Here is a 24,966-nt window from a genome sequence, read left to right on the forward strand (position 1 = left end):
TTAGGGATTTAGATATGATCCCACATTAACCAATCACTATCCTGATATATTTCTCACCCTATTTCATTCCAGTCTCAGAGAAAGACATGTTCCTTCTTTCTGATGAGCATTCATTTTACCTGTTCTCCATATCCTATCATTTACTACTCCCTGATTCTTATTTCCTCCTATTCTTAAATCCTAATTGAATTCAATTTGAAAGTCATTTATTAAATGCCAGCCATGTGCAAAGTACTGTTTTGAATCTCTCCCTCTTCTCAGATTCCTTTCCCTCTACTTTCAAGAATCCATAAGTCTGACCTATTCTTAAATAAGTGAATGAATGACTGAAAAAGCATCTGTTAGGCATCTAATAAATAAAGTATGGAGTGCTGGACTTGGAGTCAGGAAGACTTGTGTTCAGATTCTGCCTCAGAATCCTACTAGACATGTGACCCTGGGCAAATCACTTGATCTTTCTCAGACTGTTTCCTCATCTGTAAAATGGTATAATAATAGCACCTATTCCAAAGGATTGTTGTGAGGATTGAATGAGATACCAAGTAAAGTAATTTTTAGTCTTAAAGTACTGTCTAAATGCCAGCTATCAATATGTGCAAAGCATTGTGCCAGGTGCTGGGAATATAAATGGAAAAGCAGAGACAGTTTTCAAGGAGCTCATATTCCGATGGGGGAGACAGTACACATAGGAGGTGTGAGTTGCAAATCACAGAGAAAGGTCTCATGACTCTTAGGGTGCAGCAGCAAAGTAGATGATAACTCGTCTTCTCAAGTGTTATGTCCACTGGCAAAATCATGAGTTTCTGCTTTTGAACCATTTGATGGTGTCCATAGCTTTGGTGCCAAGAACTTTTTTTCTCTGGGCTCCAGATGCTGTGGTTGTTGAGATGGCAGGGGCTGCAGCGCCTGCAGAAGTAGTTGCCACATCTTAGTAGGGTTTGTTTCCTGGGAAGGTGGTGTAGGGGGGCGTATTGGAAGCAAGACAAATGGAGGGCAGTGGTATTCCTGGTGTCCTTGGGCTTTCCCGCCCATCAGTAACAGTTGGTTAGCGATTGGTATTAGTGGTTAAAATAGTAAACCCCCTTACTTAATGCTGCTGTCATATGACTTAGCGTCTTCCTCCCACTTCATATTTCCTCTTTATTTCCTCAGAATACAAGCATTTTTTTCCAATCTTAATCTTCAGTCCTTCTGCAGCAGTGCTCTGATTTGAACCATCTTTCATCAAACTGTCTCCTTTTGTGACTTATGGGGCACCATACTATTCCTGATTCTTCTCTTAACCTCTCAAATGGCTTCATCTCTGTAATTTTGACCACCTCCTCTTTTTCCTAAACCCTTGCCCATCAACCTTGGGTATCCATTTTCTTGGCTCTGTCTTTAATCTTCTGTGCTTCTTTTTTTTCTTTCAGATGGGCCATTCATTCACAAGTCTTTAACTCTGTCTTCTATGGTAATTATTTCTAAATTTACATCTTCAGCCTTGACAGCTCCAGCTGCATATTTACTTCTGCTTATAGGACATGTTACCTTGGGTGATTTGTTTACACCCCAAACTTATTCTTTCCCAAGTCAACTCCAACAGTCTTTCCCAACTTGCTCATTTCCAACTGTGGAATTAATGTTCTTCCAAGCTAGAAGCTTCCTTCATTCCTTCTTTCACTTTATGAATAGAGTCCCTCTGGACTCCTTTCATTTGTGTCTGGGATTCACCTTGGTCAAGTCACTTAACCTCTCTAGACCTGTTTCCCCCTCTATAAAATAAGAAAGTCAAACTAGATGGCCTCTGAGATCCCTTCCAGCTCTCAATCTGTGATTCTCTGACTTATTCTGCATTCCTGCTACAACAGTCTAATCTATCCCCTCCTCTTCTCATGTTTGATTTAATAGTCCCTTGCTGTCCCTGACCCCAATCCCTTATATTTAACTTGCCCAAATGTTCTACCTAAAACTCCCCTTTCCTCAAGAACATTTTTCATGAACCTCTAATAACTATTGTCTCCTATATCAAGTCTATTATTTGCTTTCAAACTCCATCTTGTCATAGTGATCTTGAAAAATTGACAGATATGTTGCTGAAGCTTCAATCCATGATAGCTGAAGAATATCCTTCTGACTCATGAGTCAAGAAATTTTTATCAGTAAATGGACATGAGAGTGTTGGTGGTCATGGATTTTGTTTTTGTTCTTTTTTTACCACTTGTTCTTCTCAAACCTATGCTAAGTCATAGTGAGCACTATTTTCTTTTCTTAGTGTTTCAAAACCATCATTTTATAGCAGAGTGCAAAATTTGGCCAAAAGTCCACATCAAGTTTAATAGTCTGTAGCTTGCAGAGAAAATATTTCCTCCTTCTGGAAATTCAGACATTTTGCCAATTACCAATAAGGTGGCCAAAGACTGGGAATGTTATGTCAGGTTAAGGAGGCAGAAGAGAGAATCAAAGTTAAGTGATGATAACCCACTTAGCAGTCAGAGACTTAGTCATTTAAGACAGTGAAATGATCTGTTCATATCTCCTTACCTAACTTGGACTTCAGTACCCTCTTAATGTCTATTCTGTGCTTTTTCAGATAAATAATTCTCCTTCCTAGAGAAAACAGTCCATAAGTTACTAGATAGTTTCTCTTTCCTTTCCTCCTTTTCCTTCCTTTATCCCAGGGAACTACTGATGATTTTTTTTGTTTGTTTCCTTCAGATTCTCTCAATCTGCAGACCCTATGTGAAGCTAAGGAGTTAGTACCAAAGCAAGTTGTTTCTCTGAGAGTGTCATCTAAGGAAAGGCTTGCAAAGGATAGTTCCTGGTATTGTAAATCAAGAGAAGATTGGGAATGTGATTTGAAGTTACAGAGTCAGAACAATAATCAGGAGAGAATATCCAGGAAAATGGCCTTCACCCATAAATGTAATATATTTATGAGAAATTTTAATCTGAATTTCAACTTTGCTGCCCAACAGAGGGCTCTATCAGGAAAAAGTCTTTATAAATATAGGAAATATTCAAAGAACTCCAAGCAGTATTCAAACATTCTTAAATACCACAAAATCTCATATGAGAAGCTTTGTAAATACAGTAAATGTTGGAAGTACTTCATTTACCACACAGACCTTATTTACTGTCATAGAAAACTTATTGGAGAAGAATCATGTGATAGTAATGAGTGTGGGAAAGCTGTCAGCACTAGGTCATCCCTCAGAAGATACAAAAGAGTTCATACTGTAGAGAAACTGTTTGTCTGCAACAAGTGTGGGAAAACCTTCATACAGATAGGAAAACTCAATGCACATAAATGAATTCATACTGGAGAAAAACCTTTTGAATGTAATGATTGTGGGAAAGCCTTCAGCTACCCAGCAAGTCTTACTGAACATAAGCAAATTCATACTGGGGAGAAACCATTTGAATGTAAAGAATGTAGGAAAGCCTTTAGGCAAAGTTCATCACTTAGGAGGCATCAGATAATTCATACAGGAGAGAAACCCTTTGTGTGTAGTGAATGTGGGAAAGCCTTCACAGAGAGTGGAAAACTTACTGTACACAAGAGAATTCATACAGGGGAGAGACCCTTTGAATGTATTGAATGTGGAAAAGCCTTCAACTATAGTTCATCCCTTAATGCTCATGGAAAACTTCATACTGGCAAAAGAAAATATGAATGTAATCAATGTGGGAAATCTTTTATTAAAAGCTTATCACTTAGGAAGCATCAGAAAATTCATACTGGAGAAAAACACTTTATATGCAGTGAGTGTGGGAAGTCCTTTATAGAGAAAGGAAGACTTACAGAACATAAAAGAATTGATACAGGAGAGAAACCTTTAAAATGTAATAAATGTGGGATGACCTTCAGCAGTAGCTCATCCCTTAGGGACCATTCAAGACTTCATACTCAAGATAAAAGATGTGAATGTAATGAATGTGGGAAATTCTTCAGCAGAAGCTCGGCACTCAAAAAGCACCAGAGAATTCATACTGGAGAGAAACTCTTTGCATGCAATGAGTGTGGAAAAGCCTTTGTAGAAAGGGGAAGACTTGCTGAACATGAGAGAATTCATACTGGAGAGAGACCCTTTGAATGTAATGAATGTGGAAAAACCTTCAGCTATATAGCTAGTCTTACTGAACATAAGAGAATTCATACTGGAAAGAAACCATTTGAATGTAATGAATGTGGGAAAGCCTTCATCAAAAACTCATCACTTAGGAGGCATCAGGTAATTCATACTGGAGAGAAACCCTTTGTATGCAATCTATGTGGGAAAGCCTTCATAGGGCAAGGAAGACTTACTGAACATAATCGAATTCATACAGGAGAAAAACCCTTTCAATGCAATGAATGTGGGAAGGTCTTCAGCAACAATTCATCCCTTAGGGTTCATTGCAGACTTCATACTGGAGAGAAACTATATGAATGTAATGAATGTGGAAAATCCTTTAGCAAAAGCTCATCACTTAGAAAGCATCACAAAATTTATACAGGAGAGAAACCCTTTGCATGTGATGAGTGTGGAAAAGCATTCAGAGACAAGGGTAACCTCACTATACATAAAAGAATTCATACAGGAGAGAAACCCTTTGAATGTATTGAGTGTGGGAAAGCCTTCAGCTACACAGCAAGTCTTACTGAACACAAGAGAATTCATACTGGAGAGAAACCTTTTCATTGTAATGAGTGTGGAAAAACCTTCCGCCATAGGATAGGTCTTACTACACATAAGAGAATCCATACAGAAGAGAAGCCCTTTGAATGTCATGAATGTGGGAAAGCTTTTAGCAATAGCTCATACCTTACAAAGCATTGGAGACTTCATACAGGAGAAAAACCCTTTGAATGTAACGAATGTGGGAAAGCCTTCAACAATAGCTCAAACCTTAGGAGGCATCAGAGACTTCATACTGGAGAGAAACCCTTTGCATGTGATGAGTGTGGAAAAACATTCAGAGACAAGGGTAACCTCACTACACATAAAAGAATTCATACAGCAGAGAAACCCTTTGACTGTATTGAATGTGGAAAAATATTCAGCAACAACTCGTCCCTTAAAAATCATAGGAAATGTCATACTAAATAATAATAACAGCTGGCATTTATAATTTATATATAAATTATATATAAATATGTAGTTGCTTTATCATTTGCAAAGCACATTACATATATTCCTCATCATGTAGAAATAACACCAGTGAATGCAATGAAGGTACAAAAATCTTGTCTTATGGACCATCAGAGAATTTATTAGAATCTACGAGAAGGTAATGAATGTGTGAATGTCTTCAGCAGAAACTATTCACATAGCAACCATGAGATAATTCATATAGGGGAGAAACATTTTGTATGCAATGAGCATGAGAAAGCAATTGTAAAAGAAGTAAACATTGCCATGAGAAAATTCATTCTAGAGTGAATTGTTTTGAATGTAATTAACGTGGAATAGCCTTCAGTCAACATTTCAACCCTTGGGACCTTTTATAGAAAACCTCATAACAATATTCAGAAGAGTTTTATTAAAACATGTGAAAGTATGGCTCAGGTCTTATGATACGCCAGAGAATTTAAGTTGTAGGCAAACCATATGGGGACACTATCAGAAATACTCGGTTCCTTAGAAGAGCTTAGATAACTTACAAAGTCAGAAGAAGAGCTTTCAAGAGTCTTCTAGTCCAGTGGTGCCAAACTCAAATAGAAATGAGGGCCACTAAACAATACATAAGGATTCCTTCAGGTTGTAATACTGACTTAATTTTAAAATGTAATATTATATATGCTTTATTATATTTTTGTTCATTTCCCTATCACATTTTAATCTGGGTTGGGCCATACTTGAGTGTTGTGGGCTGCGTATAGCCTGCAGGCCATGTGTTTTACACTTCAGATTTAGTTCAACCTTTACCCAAACAAGGATCTGTTGTGTAGAATAACTGCAAAGTGGTTGCCTTTCCTTGAAGACCTCTAGCAAGGGGAAGCCCTCTAGAAGCAGCACATTTCACTTTTGGAGAGCTGTAATTATGACATTTTTTCTTACACTGGATTGAAGCTTGCCTCTCTGCAACATCTACCCATTGTTCCTAATTCTTCTTTCTGAGGCCAGAGAAAGACTAATTCTTTTTCCATGTGCTAGCCTTTCAAGTACTTAAAAAATAGCTATGTTGTCTCTTCCAAGTCTTCTCTTTGGCTAACTCAAATGGAAAAGCCTTCAGCTATGATGGATACCTTGCTAAACATAAAACAGTTTATACATGATGGAAGTCCCTTGAATGTAATGAAAGCAACAAACTATTCATAGGGGTAATTTTTTTGTAAATACAAGAGACTCATACTGAAATTATTTGAATGCACTGAATGTGGAAAACCTTTCAGAAACAACTTATGCCTTATTCTACATCAGAAAATTTATACTGAAGAGAAGCACTATAAATATAATTTAAAAAAAAAACCTTTTCATAGGTAATTTATCATTTATCAGACATGAAACTCATGGAAAGAATGCTGGGTTTGGAGTCAGAGGACCTTAATGCTTGTGTAACCTTGGGCAAGCCTCTCAACTTTTCTGGTCCTTAATTTCCTTACCTATAAGATGAGGGCTTGGAACGAGATAATCTTCAAGGTTTCATACAGCTTTAAATGCATCCGTGATCCTATGCAAGAGATAACTGTCAAGATGTCACAATATGGAGAACAAAAATCTTGACTTGTCATTTGTTAAATAGTGGATGACCAAGATGTCAGTTTATCTGATATATTATCTGTTGGTTTGCAAAATAAAAATTACCTTGATTCCAGCTGTAACATTTTGTGACTCTATTGATTTTTATAAAAATTATTTTTTTCTTCCTTTTCAGTTTAATTATTTTCTTTGGAAAGTAGTGGGATTGTTGGAGCCAAGTACATAATCAGTTTTATGCTTCTTAGAGCTGTCAGAAACATTTCAGTCCATTAGAATTTTCAGTATTGTTTCACTGTTTCTTCATAGCCCAGCTAATTTTGAATTTGATCATTGTTATTCATTTGGGATGCTTAAATGGGTGAGTTGGTATCTCATTGGTATTATTTTTCATCTTTGTTACTGATGGTGCTGGAACTTTTCTCAAAGTGTTTGTTTCCTACTTGCATTTCTTGTGTGAACCCCTATTAATATCCTTTGACCATCAAAAACTTAGCACTATCCTTACAGATGTATCATTTTTGATTTCTTGAAATAGAGCTCTAGAAATATAGGTTTTAAACTTGACTATGCCTTTAAACCCAAATGATTGTTGCTTTCACTGAATAGCCAATATTAGGCCAGCCCAAGCCTCTGTGGATTATTGTTTAGGTTTTGATGGCTTAGGATGAGTGTAAATAGCAGTTGTTTTCAGTTCTGTCCAGAAACTCTGAACCTTACCTTCCTAGATTGATATCTTTGGGATGGTGATTTCTCACCTAGCTCTTAGTCACTGAATGAGTATGGCCTCAGACAAACTTGACCTGGGAAAGACCCTAATTTAGAAAGGCCAAGGTTACCTACTGCATCCTGGGCCATCACCTGGACTCCAGTGACTCAGGAGGCAAAAGCAAGGCTGATGACTTTGTGCAACTCTGCCTCACTCAAATCCAATTCACATGCAGTGCCAGAGGCCTGAAGCCAAACTGATTAGGGGCTGCAGAGGCAGTCTCTCCCTGCCTTCTGCTTTCACTAGGAGAAGGTTTTTTTGATGGGGCTGGGGGGAGGGGGTGTGTTGGAGGCTATGGAGCTCCAAGCCATGAGTGGAGAAAGAAGGCACAGCACTGTACAGTAAAGTTAACATGTTTTTTTGGAATGCATTTCTTTCAGAATTCCTTATGTATAAAGTCGAATTGTGTAATGTGAATTTCTATAAAGCAAGAATTGTCTGTATTGTATTGCCTGCCTCAGTAGTCACAGCTATTTAAGACTGGAAAAAAAAAGTTCTTACCATCAAGTCCCTGGCACTGCCAAATCATTTAAAAAAGAGATGGTTTTATCAATGTAAATGACACTAAAGAAGATGTATTATCTGCTTTGCTGCTGTACCCTAGGGACCCAGAGCTTTTCCATCTGACTTGCAACTGAAATCTATTTGCAGGAACTGTTTGCTAAAGAAGAAATGATGAAAACTGGGGAAAGTGACTACACTGAATTTGTGACAGAGTAGGACTTTTAGAAAGCAGCTTTCAAATGATTCAGGAAGAAGATAGGATTGTACAAAGGAAGTCAATTCAAGAGAGCTGGGGTGGGAGTAAGGGGAGAATAAAATTCTGAAGATGCAAAAAGAAACAGTTCCAATGGAGACAAGACAGAATTATCTAAAGAGACAAAAGTGAAGATATCCTGCATGGAATGACAGGAAGCAAAGAACAGCTCACAGCAAAATAGATGCAAGAACCCATCTTTCTCCTCAAACTGGAGAGGGCAGTAATGGGCAACCCATGCGTCTCTGGAGAGATTTCCCTTCTCTTAGGCTATAGATGGCACTAGAGAGCAATAAGCCCCCAAGGTTCTTCATATGGCAACAGGATTTAGTCCTCTTCCAATGAGTTTTCAGCACAGGCTTCTGCTTTGCTCCAGCAAAGTTAATGCTTCTCTCCCAATCATCAGGTTCCTAGTCATTTGTCTAAAGAATCCACTATTTCAGCTGGAGGTCCCAAGCTTTTTGTAACTCCTCCTGCACTTAATTGAAGTGTCTTTGCTTCATTAATTATTTCCTATTCATCAGGTGCATAGCTTGTTTATACATATTTGCTTATTGTCTCCCCCATTAGAGAAGTCTTCATGGGCGGGAACTTTTGCCTTTAGGAAAGCATCTCCAACTCCAAGGCAATTCTGATGCACACTCCAGGTTACAATGTATACCATGGTCCAGGGAAACTAGTTGTTTTACTGTTCCCCATATAAGACACTCCAGCTTTCAATTTTGTGCATTTATACTGGTTTTACCTCATGCCTGGAATGAGCTCTCTCCCTATACCTGCCTTGGAGAAATCCTATTTTACTTCAAAGTTCATATCTGGCACTACCTTCTACATGAAGCCTTTTTCCTGTTCCTTTCATCTACTAGTGTTTCCTCCCTGAAATTACCTTTGGAGTGTGTGTGTACGTGTGTATTCATGTGTTCCATGACTAAATTATAAAGGCCTTGAAGGCAGGGATTGTTCTACTTCTTGGGAGTCAGGAAGATCTGAATTTGAATCCTGCCTCAGATACTTCCTAGCACCAGGGCTGTTGTAAGGATAAATGAGAAAATTTTTGTCAAGCTATTAATATGATGCCTGGCACATAGATGATGCTATGCAATGTTTATTCACTTCATTTCCCCTTTCTTCTTTTTTTTAAAACGTCCTCAGCACCTAGCACAATGTCTAGCAGAGGAGGCACATAAAGGAGGCTTAACAATTGGCTGAAGGCTTTAATCAGTCCTCTGTGGTGCAGAATTTTTAGTTTTCCCTCCAGATGATGACATCCAATTGGTCCTTTGCAACACTTTTGTCAAACCTGATAGATCTTGCAAAAGATCTCTTTTAAGAAAATGCCAATCAATGTAAATATCTATTCATTTGGAACTGAGTCAAATTTACAAGAATGAGAGCCATTCCTTAATTGATAAATGGTCAAGGGATATGAATATGAAGTTTTCAGAGGATGAAATCAAAGCTATCAACAGCTACATGAAAAAATCTGAATCACTTATAATTAGAGAAATGCAAATTAAAACAATTCCAACGTTTCTCACTCACTCCCGTGAGACTAGTTAAGATGATGAAAAAAAGGAAAATCTTATTGTTCAGTCATTTCAGTCATGTCCAACTCTTCATGTCCCCATTTGGAGTTTTCTTCGCAAAGGTACTGGAGTGGTTTGCCATTTTCTTCTCCACCTGCTCATTTTACAGCCGAGGATCTGAAGCAAGCAGGGTTAAGTGACTTGCCCTGGGTCATACAGCTGTGAATGTCTGAAGCCATATTTGAACTCAGATCCTCCTAACTCCAGCTCCAGTGCTCTATCCACTGCACCACCCACTTGCCCTATTCTAATTATAATAATCACCAGAAATCATAAAAAGGTTACCTCATACTTAGGGCTGATCCAAGTTGTAGAGTAGAAAGAAGCAATGCAGCCTCACTACTGCACAACTTAGGCCATCACAATCACAAGACATATCCCCCCCAAGAGAGGAGCCTCAGCTCAGTTGTTCAGATACTCACCCTTGCTGGGGAGGACCAATCCCAGGAAAAAGGGAACTCTGTGACTAACTCTTGGCAAGGAGCAGAACCCAGAACAGTCATTCTGATCCTGGTCCCTGGATAAAGATGCATCTCAAAATCAAAAACCAGGCATAGAGAAAAGCCTCAGCACAATTACTCTGATTCCCAAGAATGAGCAAAAAAAAAAAAAAAGGTTCATGATGCTAGGGATACCCAAGACATGAATGCAAAACAGAACAACTTCAAAACTCACTTCAATAACGCCTCAGAGAAAAACACAACTTGCCCACAAGATCAGTTAGAGTTCCTAGAAGAAATTGTGCAAGAGCTAAAAAAGTTTTAAATGACATAAATAAAATGAGAGCAATAGAAGAAAGAATTAGAAAAGAAGTGAGGGCTATGGAGAGTTAGGGAATTGATAGCTTAGCAAAAGATATACAATATCTTATGCAAGCAAAAGACACTCTAAAAATTAGAATGAATTATTTAGAAGTTAATGATTCCATGAGACAACAAGAAACATTAAAACAAAGTCAAAAGATTAAAAAAAATCAAAGAAAATATGTGATACTTCATTTGAAAAAACTCACCTGAAAACAAATCATGGAGAGATACTTTAAGAATCATTGGACTACTTGGAAGCCAGGTCCAAAAAAAAAGTGTGTGTGTGTATGTGTGTGTGTGTGTGTGTGTGTGTGTGTGTGTGTATTTTGAGAAATCATGAAAGAAAATTGCCCAAATTAGAACAAGTGGGCAAGGTTTAAAAAAGAAAGAATTCACTAATCATTTCCTGAAAGAAACCTCAAAAAGAAGCAGAAGTCGAAGTAAAAAAAAAAAAAAAAAAAGCAGGGCTAATATTTATGATTTCAGTAGGCAATAGCAAAAACAAGCAATTAATAAAAAGATAAAGAGAGAAATTACATTTTGCTGATAGTATAGACAATGCTATTTCAATAATTAACATACATGCAACAAATGGCACAGTAGTAACTTAATAGCTGAAGGAAAAGCTAAATGAATCACACGGAGAAATAGTAAAATTATAACATGGAGAGGACCTAGAGCTAGAAAAATCCAAACAAAAAAATGAAAATAAGAATCCGAATGGATTAATTTTTTTGGAGGCAGAAAAGCAAGGCAATTGGGGTTAAGTGACTTGCCTAAGGTCACATACCTAGTGTGATAAGTGTCTGAGGGCAGATTTGAACTCAAGTCCTCCTGACTTCAGGGCTGGTGCTCTACTCACTGCGCCACCTAGTTGCCCCAGATATAATAGACATTTGATGATTACTGTGGGAATATAAAAGATTATACATAATCTTTATTGCGCATGGCTCCTTTACAAAAACCAACCTGTAAGGCAAAAAAAAAAAACCTCACAAACAAATGCAGAAAAGCAATCTTATTCAACACGTCCTTTATTGACCAAAATGCAATAAAATTATATTTAATAAAGAGCTATTTTTAAAAGAATTAAGAGCAACTGGAAACTAAATAATTTTAAAGAACTGGTGGGTCAAAGAACAAATCAGAAAAGATAGATAATTTCATTAAAGATGATGACAACAGGGAGACAACATACCAAAATTTGGGAGAAAGAACATATCAATGAATTTGGCAATGTCATTTTTTTTTAAAAATCTTGAAAACCAACACATTTTAAAACACCAAACACCAAAATAGAAATCTTGAAAATCAAGAGGAACATTTAACAAAATTGAAAGCAGAAAAACTACTAAATTCATAAACAAAACTAGGAACTCTTTTAAAAACCAATAAAATAAACCTGCTATTAGGTAGTTTGCCTAAAAAGAAGAAAAAAACTAAATTACCAGTATCAAAAATGAAAAAAATCACAAAAATGTAGAAGAAATAAAGGATATTTATAGATATTACTTTTGCCAAGTTATACGACAATGAAGTTGACAGTTTAGGTGAAATAGATGATTTTTACTCAAAAAAATTAAATACTCAGATTAGTATAATAAGATATGGAGATTTTAAACAAACTGAACAAGCCATGAATGAACTCCAAAAGAAAAGTCCCTAGGACCAGACTGGTTCACAAGTTAATTCTATTAAACATTCAAAGCAAAGTGAATTCCAATATCACATCAGCTGTTTGCAAAAATATCAAAAGAAGGGATCCTATCAAATTCCTTCTATAATACAAATTGTTTTGATACCTAACCCAAAGTGAGTCAAAATAAAGAAAATTTTAGATGATTATCCCTCATGAATATATATGAAAAATTTTTAAATAAAATATTAGCAAAGAGACTAAAATATCATATCACAAAGATTATGCACTATGATCAGCTTGGCCTTATATCAGAAGTGCAGAGTTGGTTTAATATTAGGAAAACTATAAACATAATTAATAGTATTAATAACCAGAACAACAAATTATATGATTATCTCAATGGACATGGAAAATGTTTTGGACAAAATACAACATCCATTTCAGTCGAAAACACAGGAATAAAATGACCTTTCATCAACATAATAAATAGTATGCATCTAAAACCAAGAGCCAAAATTACATAAAATTACATAAAAGTAGGATAAACTTGAGTCCTTTATAGTAAGATCAGGGGAGAAGCAAAGCTATCCACTATCTCCACTATTTAATATAGAAATGCTAGCTATAGCAATAAGACAAGAATAAGAAATTGAAAGGATAATCATAGGCAAAGAACAAACATTATTTCTTTTTGCCAAAAATATGATTGTGTACTTAGAGTTAACTAAAAAAATTGAAATAATAACTTCAGAAGTTCCAGAATGTAAAATGAATCCACATAAATCATCAAGATTTCTATATACTACCAATAAAATCCAGCAGAGAAAGATTAAAAAAGAGAGATTCCATTCAAAATAATTACAGAATGCATGAAATACTTGGGAGTGTACCTACCAAGATACACCAAGGAACTATATTCTTACAACTACAAAACATTCTTTATGGAAATAAAGACAGAGAGAATTAATTGGAGAAATATTCCAAAATGGTTCATGGGTAAGCTAAGCCAATATAATAATAATCTCAACACTATTTAAAATAATCTACTGATTCAATATCACGCCAGTAAAATTACCAAGGAATTTCTTTACAGAACTAGAAAACATAATCATGAAATTCATCTGAAGGAACAAAACATCAAGCTTCTCATGGAAAATGTTTTAAAAAGACATGGGAAGGAAAGGACCTTAGCAGTACCAGATCTCAAACTGTAGACAAAGCAAAGATAATCAGAACAACTTGGCACTGGTTGAAAAAGAGAGAGATCAATCAGTGGAACAGATTAGGTACACAACATACAGAAGCAAATGAACTTGGAAGCCCAGTGTTTAATAAACCTAAGGACCCCAGCTACTATAAGAATGCACTATTTGAAAAAAAAAAATGCTGGGAAAACTGAACAGCAGTCTGACAGAAATTATATTTAGACCAATATCACATATTATATACCAATGCAAGTTCCAAATGGATAAATGGCATCCTTGACAAAGTAGAGGAACCAGGAAGAAAGTATCTTTCAGATCTACGGATAAGAAGGGAATAAGCATTCACATAGGGCTACTATGCACTAGGCACTGTGCTAAGTATTATATTTTGCTTTGTTATTATCTCATTTGATCCTCACAACACTGTGAGGTTTGTGCTATTATTATCCCTATTTTGCAGTTGAGGAAACTGAAGCAAACAGATGTTAAGTGAGTTGCCCAGGGTCACACAGCTAGTAAATATCTGAGGCCAGATTTGAACTTGGGTCTTCCTGACTACAAGCCCAGCACTCTATCCCCTGCACTACCAGTTGCCTCAGGAGTTAGGGGATAGGGGAAGAGTTCATGATTAGACAAAGAATAGTGAGGACAACAGAAGATAAAATGGACAATTGTGATTACATAACATTTAAAAGGTTTTGCACAAATACAATGCAGCCAAGATTAGAAGTAGTCAAGTGGAGAAACACTCTACAACATTCTCTGATAAGGGTCTCATTTCTAGCATATATGAGGAACTGATTCAAATTTATAGAATAAAAGCCATTCCCCAATTGATAAATAGTGAGAGGACAAGAATGAACAGGTAGTTCTCAAGGGATGAAATTGAAGTTATATCTAGCCATATTTTTTTAAGTGCTCCAAATCGCTAATGATTAGACAAATACAAATCAAAGGCACTCTGAAGCTTCACATCACACTCATCAAATTGTCAAAACTGATCAAAAAAGGGAAGTGACACATTTCCGAGGGGCCATGAGAAAATAAACATTGATTCACAGTTGGTAGAATGATGAATTGGTACAGCCATTCTGGAAAGCAATTTGGAACTGTACCTCCAAATTTACTAAAATGTAGGTGTCCCTGAACCAGAGATAACACTATTAGTGCTATTCACTCAAAGAGATTATAAAAGAAGAAAAGGACCTATATGTGTGAAAATGTAACAGCTCTTTCTGTAGTGGCAAATAACTGAAAACTAAGGGGGTGTCCACCAACTAGGGAATGGCTTAACAAATTATGACATATGTATGTAGTGGTATATTATTACAAGAAATGAAGAAAGATGGCTCCAGAGAAACCTGGGAAGACTTTTATAAAATGGCAGAGTGAAGTGAGTAGAACCAGGAGAATAATTTATACAACAACATCAATATTGTAAAAATGAACAATTCTGAAAAACTTAAGAACTCTGATCAACACAATGATCAACAATTTCCAGATGCTCAATAATGGAGAATGCGGCCTACCGCATGACAGAGAGGTAATGGACTAATATGCAGAATGACACATGCAAATTTTTGGACACAGCCAATGTGGCAATTTGTTTTGCTTGACTTTACTTATTTGTTACAAATTGTTTAGTTGGGGTTTTTTTTCCAGTGGCAGGAGAGGGCAGAGTTGGGAGGGGGAAAAAATGCTTGCTAATTTAAAAAAATAAGACATTTATTGTTCAATGTAGATCATTTGAGGATATGGGAGAAACTGTGCAATATAGCACCGCAGGTTGCAAAAATTTGTTGTCGTTCAGTCGTACAGTCATATCTAAGTCTTTGTGACCCCATGGGCAGTTTTTCCATGGAGTTTTCTTGGCAAAGTTACTGGAGTGGTTTACCATTTAGTTCTCCAGTGTGTGCCCCATTTTATAGATGAAAAGCTGAGGCAAATAGGGGCTAAGTAAAATAAATACCTAGAAAGACATTTTCAGGTGACTGTTATTATATATCAAAATTCAATACCCTTCTTAAACTACCAAGTGACACAGCCCCATACTTAAAACCTACAAACTATGTACAATGAAGTTTTTGATATATAGAGACCTAGCAGGAAAAAAAATCAAAACCATGTGGGAACAGGATTAAGTACATATTGTCCCTGTCATCTGCTCAGCTACCAGAGTCATCCTGGAGATGCATCAGGGAGTTAATGGAAAGATAAGCTTACATCACACTATAGTTAGTAGGAAAAAAACTGGAAAACTGAGTTACAATCCCTTAGTCATGACCTACTCTTCATCAGAAACTTCCTAACAGAAGAAAATGGCCATTTTGATCCTATTGAGAACCTGTTGGACATTAAGAAAACAGGAGACTAAAAACAGACTCCAGGTGGATGTATGCAGTAGATAATGGTCCTCATGCTGTCCTTCCCTCTGCTGTCAGAGCTTCCCCTTGCATCGCCAGTGGGCAAAATCCCTTTTGCACTCACAGTCGGAATATTGCCAATTATTCTCCTTCAAAACTTGCCCAGGGGACTCAGCTGCAAAAAATTAAATGTTCTCTTCAGACTAAAAGATATGTGGCCCTTTGGTAAAGAACTCTGGTCTCATCAGTTATACCCACTCTTGACGGCCCCTAGAAAATCTTCTCTCACCACAGAACTGGGATGCCCGTGGAACAATGAGCATGCACAGGTTCCCCTACCAGGAATCTACACCAAATGAGAAAACATGAACAAGAATAACCATTTTGTTGTTTCCATTTTTAAACAAAACCAAAATCATGAGGGATTGTAATCTACTTTGTTGGGAGTACCCAAACAAATAAAACATGAATACACCAACGTAACAAAGCGCTACGATTCTGTCAAGATGTAAATTGGAATAGGATGAAATGGAATAGAATATAGATTTAGATGTATACTATATGCCAGGGGTGTATGGGATGTTCAAGGACTAGTACCTCTGATACGGGCTTGCTAAGCCCCTTTCAGGGCTGCTCTTCCACCTTTGGTATCCACCTGGCACTCAGTTCTTACCTGTGGCTCCAAGTAGTACAGGCAACAGCCACACCTCAGTAAACTGCCTTGGCAGATGGGCTAAACCAGGTTGAAGGTAACTGATAGGCCTCATTGGTGAGTTAGGGGGATGTCTATCCTTGGTATGTGGAGACTTCTACCACCAGCACCTCACCCTCTCCCCATTCCATGCAATGAGCAGATGAGAACAATTTATTCTAATGGCCATGAAGGCAGTTGAAGCAGGCACTGTGGAGCTCTTAAAACTTGTTTAGACATCAAAGACAACGAGGTCATCCACCGCATCCTGGGCCATTGCCAGTCATCCTGACTTTAGTCTTGCCACTGGACTTACAACTATTCTGGAGGAGTAAAGCTAATGACTGTGCAGCTCTACCTCACTTAAATCCAATTCAGGCATGAGTCAAGACATCACCCCTTGATATCAATGGTCCTCTTCAAAAACAAAGAACAACCAACAACTCTATGTCAGGCACTATGCGAGATACTTTACAAACAGTATCTTATTTGAGATAATTTGAGATTCAAGACTTAAGGAATGTTATATTAGGAGATAGTCATGCACCAACACAAGCAGTAATCCAAAAGAGGAATTCTGGGACATTTGTGCAAAGCTAAAAGGACATGTTTTTTTTCATGGTAGGGGACAAGTAGTAAAGCTTTACCAGGGAAGCCCCTCCCCCATAAACATTTCAAGCAGGAGACTCATAATGGGTTGTATATTGTCAAAGGAGTTTAGCTCAGTTTAAAGAGCTTCAGCCCCATGTGGGCTAATAGATGAATCTTACATCTCTGGAATTTCTTGTAAATTACCCACTAAATTGGAGAGATTACAGTCTGTTATGGAGGAAGTTAGTGAAAATAAAATTGCATCTTACTTATCACCATCTATTTCTTGGATTTCCTCAGGTAAAGTCATCTTAATAATGTTACTCCACACCCCCTTCTATCTATCCTGTTATATTTGAAGATGATTTGTATTCTTCCACAGTCATATTGCAGTCTTGAATCTCAATCTCTCAAGTCCTTAGTCATACCTATGAGGTGAAATTCTTGTATTAGGACCTCATCCATCTTGCTGGTCATCCTGATTGTGTATTTATCTGAGACCACAGTTGGTGGCTCCTTTCTCTAATCTTGTCGATGTGAACTTTGGATCCCAACTACTTTTCATATAGTAAAGCTATACAGGCCGTTAGGTGGCACAGTGGACACAATGCTGGGCCTGGAGTCACGAAGACCTGAGACACCATACGATGGCAGGCATACAATCTAATCTTTTAGTTTCTATAACTATAAAATGGAGATAGTAACATCTACACCACCCCTCCCCCTTTCCCCCCCCCCCCCCGCATGGAGGACTAAATGAGATATTCATGGAGTGCTTAGCATGAATTGACTGGCATAGAGTAGAAATTTAATGCATGCTTGTTTCCTTCCTATTATCTATAGGATCTAGCTGCATAGACATAGGATGTTTCTTCCTCCCCCTTCTGGACATCACATACCTACATCAGGAAAGCACATGTGACACCAGAGGAATGTGGCCATTCACTGGGTCAGTAACCAGAAAGGAGGTTTGGAATTGCTATCACTCAAATGGTTAGGATGGGGCCCTTGCTCTACGATCTACTAGTGTGGAGTCAACAGCCCCTCATGGACTGCCTGGCACACAGCAGGTATTTTAATAAATAATTGGAAGCTGCAGCTTCTCTGTCCAGGCACCACAAAAGTGTCATTATTACTGAGCATCTCAATTAAGAGGGCATGTAGTTGAGTCTAGGATCCTGATCCAGCACTTACTTTTTACTGGGTAATCTTTGATCTGGGAAGGTAGGGTTCTGCCTTCCCCAGGCTTTCTTCACAGGCATTGGAGACCTCCTTAATTAAGCATGTAATGCCACTCATATGTGTACAGGAAAGAGGGAAGACTTTGGAATAAAAGTGTTAATTGCTATTGGCTCTCAAAACAAGACAAAGTTCATTAGAAACTACTTTTAACAATCTCTTTTGCCTAATAATACTGGTGTTACAGGAGATAAGCTTTAAAACTTCACAGCAATCACAGCTTGGCAATTTATCTTCAATATACCAATATATTAAAAATACCAAGGTTGGCAGAACAATGTAGAAATCGGTCTTCAAAAGCATCCATAAGAGCTGTGCTTGTATGGTCTTTGACTTGTTATGGAACTTAAAACAACTTGGGACTGAATTTCCCACAAACTTTATCAAGTTATTTAAATCTTCATTGTTTATTTCAAATTCTAACACAACTTGAGATTTCAGTTTTGCCTGGGTAGACATTTATTTGAAGCCTTCCAATTTTCTCAATGGAGGGGAGCTAAAATCCTGTCTTAACTAACTGAACTGTATTATGATTCGTATTAACCCAAGCACCAGTTTGTTTTGAGTTGAATTCTAAACGTTGTTACAGGGTTGTTCGTTTGTTGGGTTTTTTTTTAACCTCTTCTTGACAGCACAAGGTAAGGGAGTGGCTCATGAGAATCTGTCATTCCTGCACCATGGGGTCCTTGGAAGGAGTTTTAGATTCACAATTCCGTTTCTGATACTTAGTACCCCCTCCGACCTTACTCAAGTCATTTAATTTCTCTGGGCTTCTTTGCTCAATTATATAACGACAGGTCTAAACTAGATAACCACTCAATTGCTATCCCAAAATCTATGGTCTTATCTCATTACAACTTCTTAACTCTTCTCCTGCCCAGATATGGGTATGATTCACAAAATATCCTCTTTCTACCCCTCTAAGTTTTAAAGAACTACCTATGATAGGACCCCAACTTCAAGGAAGTCCTTTTCTTCATCATCTTGGCTTTCTTTATGAACATCCAAACTCAGATTATTTATGTTCTGACAGAATGGGACATCCTACATAGTAATCTTTTCTCCTCATCAGATTATAAGCACTGGATCTTTACCCAGCTCGTTGCTGTGTTTGCCCTTCATTTTCGAAGAGGATCATGACATCAGGGAAATGATGACATGACTTGCAGTTGACTTTGATTTCAGTGAGGGAGAGCTGTGCAAGGTCACCAGCCTTTCTCCTCCACAGCAATCTGGATCCAGTGACCAAATGGAATTACCCAGTACCATTGCAATTAAGACTAACCAATTCTTGTCCCTTTTTTCCCCAAAAATGCTTGCAAGTGGTCAACTGTTAAAAATTTAATTCTCTATTCACATTATGTATAATTACGAACATAATTTTTTGATCCAAACTATTTTTCCTTGCTATTATATGATTAGGATCTTACTCTGGCTTTTTCATTGATGAGTAGTCTTGTTTAAGTGTTACTACTTAGTATATGGTCTCTTCCTAATCATTTGCAATATTTTCTTTGATCCAAGTTTTCCCAGTTGGCTATCACACTTCCTGGATGAGTAAAACCTGTGTTTTCACTCTTTATTCAGACTTTTGGATATATTATCATTTTCTGGGAGACATGATTTTTAACTTTAAGACTAATTTTCCAGACCAGCTGGGTTTTGTGATAAAGTTCTTAACATCTTAAAATTTTGTTCTTTTAGCTTTGCTCTAATTCGTACTGTATCATTGACTAATAATACGCCAACAATTCCCTCCATTCTCTTTTTCAGGGTGTCCACTGTTTTGCCAAAGTTTTTCAGCTCCTATCCAAAGAAACCAAAGCTCCAGTTTCCTTAGCTTTTCTTTCAATTATATTAAGTCCTCCCTCTCTGGGATACGATGGCATTTGCTGCCTCTTTTCTTGGATCTTTGTTACTGCAAAAATAATTTCTTCTTTTCTCCCACAATTCTATCAGTCCATGGCATTTCTTTGTTTTATTAGCATTTTTCTTTGATCATCATTAACTCAGTCTCTCTGCTTCATTTTTTTCTTTTTAAAAAGTTTTAGCATTTTATAAATGCATCTCTATTTTGGATATATGTTTAGCTGTTTAGAAATAGTGAATAGAAGGGTTTATATATATTCCACTTTAGTCATTATGCCACAGTTTCCTTAAAAAAATCTGTTTTCAACCAAGTTCAGCTTATTGGTTCCTCACCTCCTATAAACTTTTAACAAAGAGGGATGTTGGCTGGTCCAGGTTATCACAAGAAATAGACAAAATTAAAAAACAAAGTAATTTTACTTAAAACAATGGCAATAATAAAGAACTTTGCAGGCAAAGGACATCAACAGCTGCCATTGAACACAATCAACATAGAGTTCCTTCCCCTGGGTTCTAATATCTTTGTACTTGGGATACAGGATCTTTACTCTCTGGGTTTCTCACATTTTACACAAAACCTGAAGAGCCCAAAATACAAAGGGGAGAGAGTACCCTCTATGCTCTAGGTGTTCTTATCCTAGGGTCTATGTACTTTTTTCATTATTTTTGTAACTATTTCAACATAGTTGGCTTCCTTTGTAATTACTAGGCATTTTAAGCGTTAAAAATATTCTGAGACATAACTATAGATTTCACCAGGCTGCCAACATAATCCATGATACAAAAAAGTTAAGAGCCCCTGCTCTTGGACAAAGCTGGCTGTCATCCACCCAAGCACTCTGTAGTCGTGAGATAACAGGTTCAACATAGCTGACATTCAGAAGTTATTATTTTTCCAACTTACGACGTAACGTGTGCAGCCAGTTTGAATCAACTTTTCCTGTGTATCTTGTTCTAGGATATATCTTAAGAGGATCCCAAGACATTCTACTTACTTTCCATCATCTCATAGATAAGTTTTAACCCATTACAGTCCTTGCCTTAGTATTTTTTCCCTAGCCCAGGATTATTTTTGAGCCTTTTCACATTTAAACAATGTAACAGAAGTCAACATAATACTGATCATTAAAGAGCCCTTGCAAATAATCAAGACCAGAACACTGTACCATGAATATGGAAGAAAAGGACAACTGAGGTGACTGTTTATATTCTGCTGTTTTGGTCCAGAAATAATACCATGACCTTGTGCAAATCTTCTGGACCTAGTTCCTTTTAATCGTGTTTTTGATGCTGGGTAAAATTTGGTTTTGGAAATGTGAGTTTAATACTTCTCCATATTAACTAAAGGATACAGTAGTCAAGCTGATGGTCAACCAGATGGTCAAGGAAGGAAAATCATTGAGTTTCCAGAAGTCCTGCCACCAGTCTTTACCACTGCCCCATGCTTTCCTGGAATGGATTCAAGAGTTAATGTGCCACTCAGAACTATAACTATAATTTCACTGTTTTTGATGAGCACTCCAGTAAAAAAACCTGCTGACATCCTCCCTTCATTAGCCAGTTGCTGCTGCATTAGTGCTCCCCCATCCATTAGCTTTTAGCACCAGTTTGCTTTCTAATTTAGTGAATCTACTTCTGAAACAATGTGGAATTCAAAAGCCAAAACAGGACCTTGAGCAAGTAAGGAACCTTTAGTGGGTTCCACCTTAAATAGTCAATTCTGTTCACAATCATTGCAAAAGATCAAACAATTGGCAATGGTTTTATAGACTTAATTATCATACCTCTAAGAGCTGACATTGATATAGTACTTTACAAAGCATTTTATACCCACTATCTTATTTGAATTTCACAACACTGTGGCCTATCTTCCCACAGATAGTATTATCTCCATTTGACATGAAGAAAACCATGTCAGGTTATTGCTCAAGGTTGTCTCCCTGATTCAAAGTCTAACATTCTATCTAGTTTCTTCATCATCTGTAAAATATGGCTAACTTCTCACAGGGTTTTGAGGTTGAAACAAGATGTCTAAAAAGCACTTTGCAAACTTTAAGGCTCTCTATAAATACCAGGTATTAGCAGCAGTATCACTTATATCTAGCAAGCTTCTCACTCCTGATGTCATTCATACAGGACAAGTCACATAATTTTAAAACATTTCAGACCAAACATTCTCTGCACAAGTAAAACAAGAGCATATAGAATGTCACCATAGAGCAGTGGATAGGTAGAACTTAAAACAAACTCAGCTACTAAAACAGTAAGTGGAACCCACTCATTCTTTCACATGAGCCCAGATCGTATACATTCCCAAAAGGCCCATCGAATCTACAATCCAATTTCTAATAAACAAATCAAAGTTCATAATTTTCAATTCGGGCCACAGGGCCAACAGGTTTTGTGAACTGAAAAAACACCAATAATGGCAAATCAACAGCCACTGTTCAATCCTTCTGCTAGTACTAATAACTTTTTTCCTAAACACTGTAAAATCACCATTTAAAAATTTTGGTGATACTTTCAAATACTCTTCAAATCTTATTATTTGCACTTTTTAAGAAGGTGTGCTCTGATCTTGATGTCCTCAAAGAAGGCCTTCACTACAAAGTCATTCTTCCCTCCTCTCTGGTTGAGGTACCCTTGGGGGCAGGAGGGAGGGGCTACCTATCTTAAAAATGTTTATTATTCATTCAATTAGACAAGTTGGATCTCTTAAGTTTAAATATTTGTTACTTTGTAGTTACAGGAAAGCTCTTCTCTAAGCATGGGGGAAAAGAGTAAAACAATAACATCTGTAATTGATATAGAAGTTCAGGCCTTACAAAAATTCAAACATCAAGTAATTAAGCTCTAGACAAAGTAGTTGTATTGGTGCACTTCTCTAAAATAGTTTATCTTCTTATCAAGACAGGACATAGCAGAATGGGTAGAGTTGGCCTCTGAACCAGGAAGACCCAAGCTGAAATTTCACCTCTGGATATATTGGCTGTGAACCTCACCCTACCCCCACAGAAAATCATTTTATTTCTCAGAACTCTAAGCAATGTTCAAAGTGTAGACCTGCACTGACACTGAATTTTCTCATAAGATTAATGAAATCATAGATTCGATCCACCACATCCTTATATGGTTATCTATCATGGTCTTAACCTACTCTGATCTTGGTACTGCTTATTATTTCTCTGCTCTTTTCTAATTTTGTTCTGCTAGTCAAGTATCTTTACTTGTTAATTCTGCATTTCAAAGATTGCTCTGTATATATACAACTCACTAAAAGCTGCAAGCTATTTTGTCTATGCCTGTTCTGAAAGCCAAAACATATCTTTAGAAACAGAATTCCTGTGAACTTTGGATCTTTTCTCTTTAACAGAGCATCTTGGAAGATTATGCTCAATAACATATTCTAATAGATTATTCCTTGAAAACATGTATGAAAATATTAAGCATGTTTATTAAACACACAGTTAAGAAACAATTTGATTCACAATGAAATGTGCAAATCATGGTTCATAAAACTGAGAACTGGCTCACTGAATAACTGCTTTTCATGAGAAACTTAGTTTTAATAATAACTTCCAATAGTAAGCAATACAGTGATAAAATATTAGAGAGAAGTGATTGCTGCATTTGAAATATGTAAAGGAGGATAAGACTGAGTAATAAAAATACCTTTCTCAGGTTCAACTGGACTATTCTTGCTGAAGAGAGCTTTAGATTTCCTGGTTAGACAGGAAAAGGAGTTTGTACTCAGCTCACAGAAACATGGCCACACATGAGGAAATAAACCTTTATAACTTCTGAGTCTACAGTTCCAATTGTCTCAACTTTCTGGAAATTTTCTTGCAGCCAAAGCAGTTAACTCTCTTCTCTCCTCATACGTAGAGTTAAAAGGCTGACAATTTCCCGGGTATTTTGAATTTGGTAGTAGCTTGGTAAAAAAAAAGGGAGAATTAATCCTAAGCTAAATTAGTTCTTAATACACTGATTCATACATACATTTGAACTACTCAAATGCATGTGTCACAACACAACACACACAGAATAGATTTAATGTAGAATCACAGGGTATCCACAACAATCATTTGCCAGGAGGCAGGTACCCAGGTGTCTCTTAGACAAAGATCCCCAATACTTTTTCTGTTAATAGGATGATTCCAGCTACTTTTTTCAACTCCACATCAAAATTCCAGCATCTGTGAAACAAAGCTTTAAAGTCATTAGGAGTCAACCAGATTCTTTGGGGGAGATCCATATGTCCACAGGGGAAGATCTTTGGATTGTTTAAGTTTAGCTATCATTTCCTGTTACCAATTAAAAAAAAGATTCTACATTCTCTCCAATCAAATCACCTTACATTCATAACAGGCATTTCTCCAGGGAAAGTTCATGGCTCTGAACTCCCTAACAAGTCCAATCTCATGAGCATCTAGTTCTCAAATGCAAAAAAAACAAAAAAAGTATAAAAGTTTTCTTAAACCCATGTTGCTATATCTGCCATATCACTTGCTGTTCCAACCCTCTCATTAGTTTTCAGTCCCTGAGAGATACTCTTTCATTACAGGATTCTATAGCTGGAGTGAAAGTAAGGACTTTGAATGGGTCTGCCTGTCTTGGCTGCCAGAGTCCAGTTTTCAAGCAAATCATTCAGCCTACTTTTCAGACATATTGTGTAATAGACTCTTGCTTAGGCAGCACTTGTTTAAAAAAATATTCAAACAGTCCTTGCCCTCAAATACCTTGTGTTCTACTGGTATGAGATAGACTATGATCCCCAAGTTCCCTTAAA

At 37.1% G+C, this 24,966-nt stretch overlaps 1 protein-coding gene across 1 annotated transcript in view; it reads left to right on the plus strand.

Moving 5' to 3' along the window:
* The window catches only part of LOC118837692 (zinc finger protein 665-like), a 40,437-nt gene extending 33,659 nt beyond the window's left edge, over positions 1–6,778 (plus strand). Inside the window, exon 6 of the mRNA XM_036744734.1 lies at positions 2,698–6,778. Coding sequence (XP_036600629.1) covers positions 3,840–5,072 — 1,233 coding nt within the window. The 5' untranslated portion in view covers positions 2,698–3,839 and the 3' untranslated portion in view covers positions 5,073–6,778. The remainder of the gene's footprint in view (positions 1–2,697) is intronic.
* The last annotated feature ends 18,188 nt before the right edge of the window (positions 6,779–24,966 follow it).

Source organism: Trichosurus vulpecula, chromosome 2, assembly GCF_011100635.1.
Source record: "Trichosurus vulpecula isolate mTriVul1 chromosome 2, mTriVul1.pri, whole genome shotgun sequence".
Classification (NCBI taxonomy): domain Eukaryota; kingdom Metazoa; phylum Chordata; class Mammalia; order Diprotodontia; family Phalangeridae; genus Trichosurus; species Trichosurus vulpecula.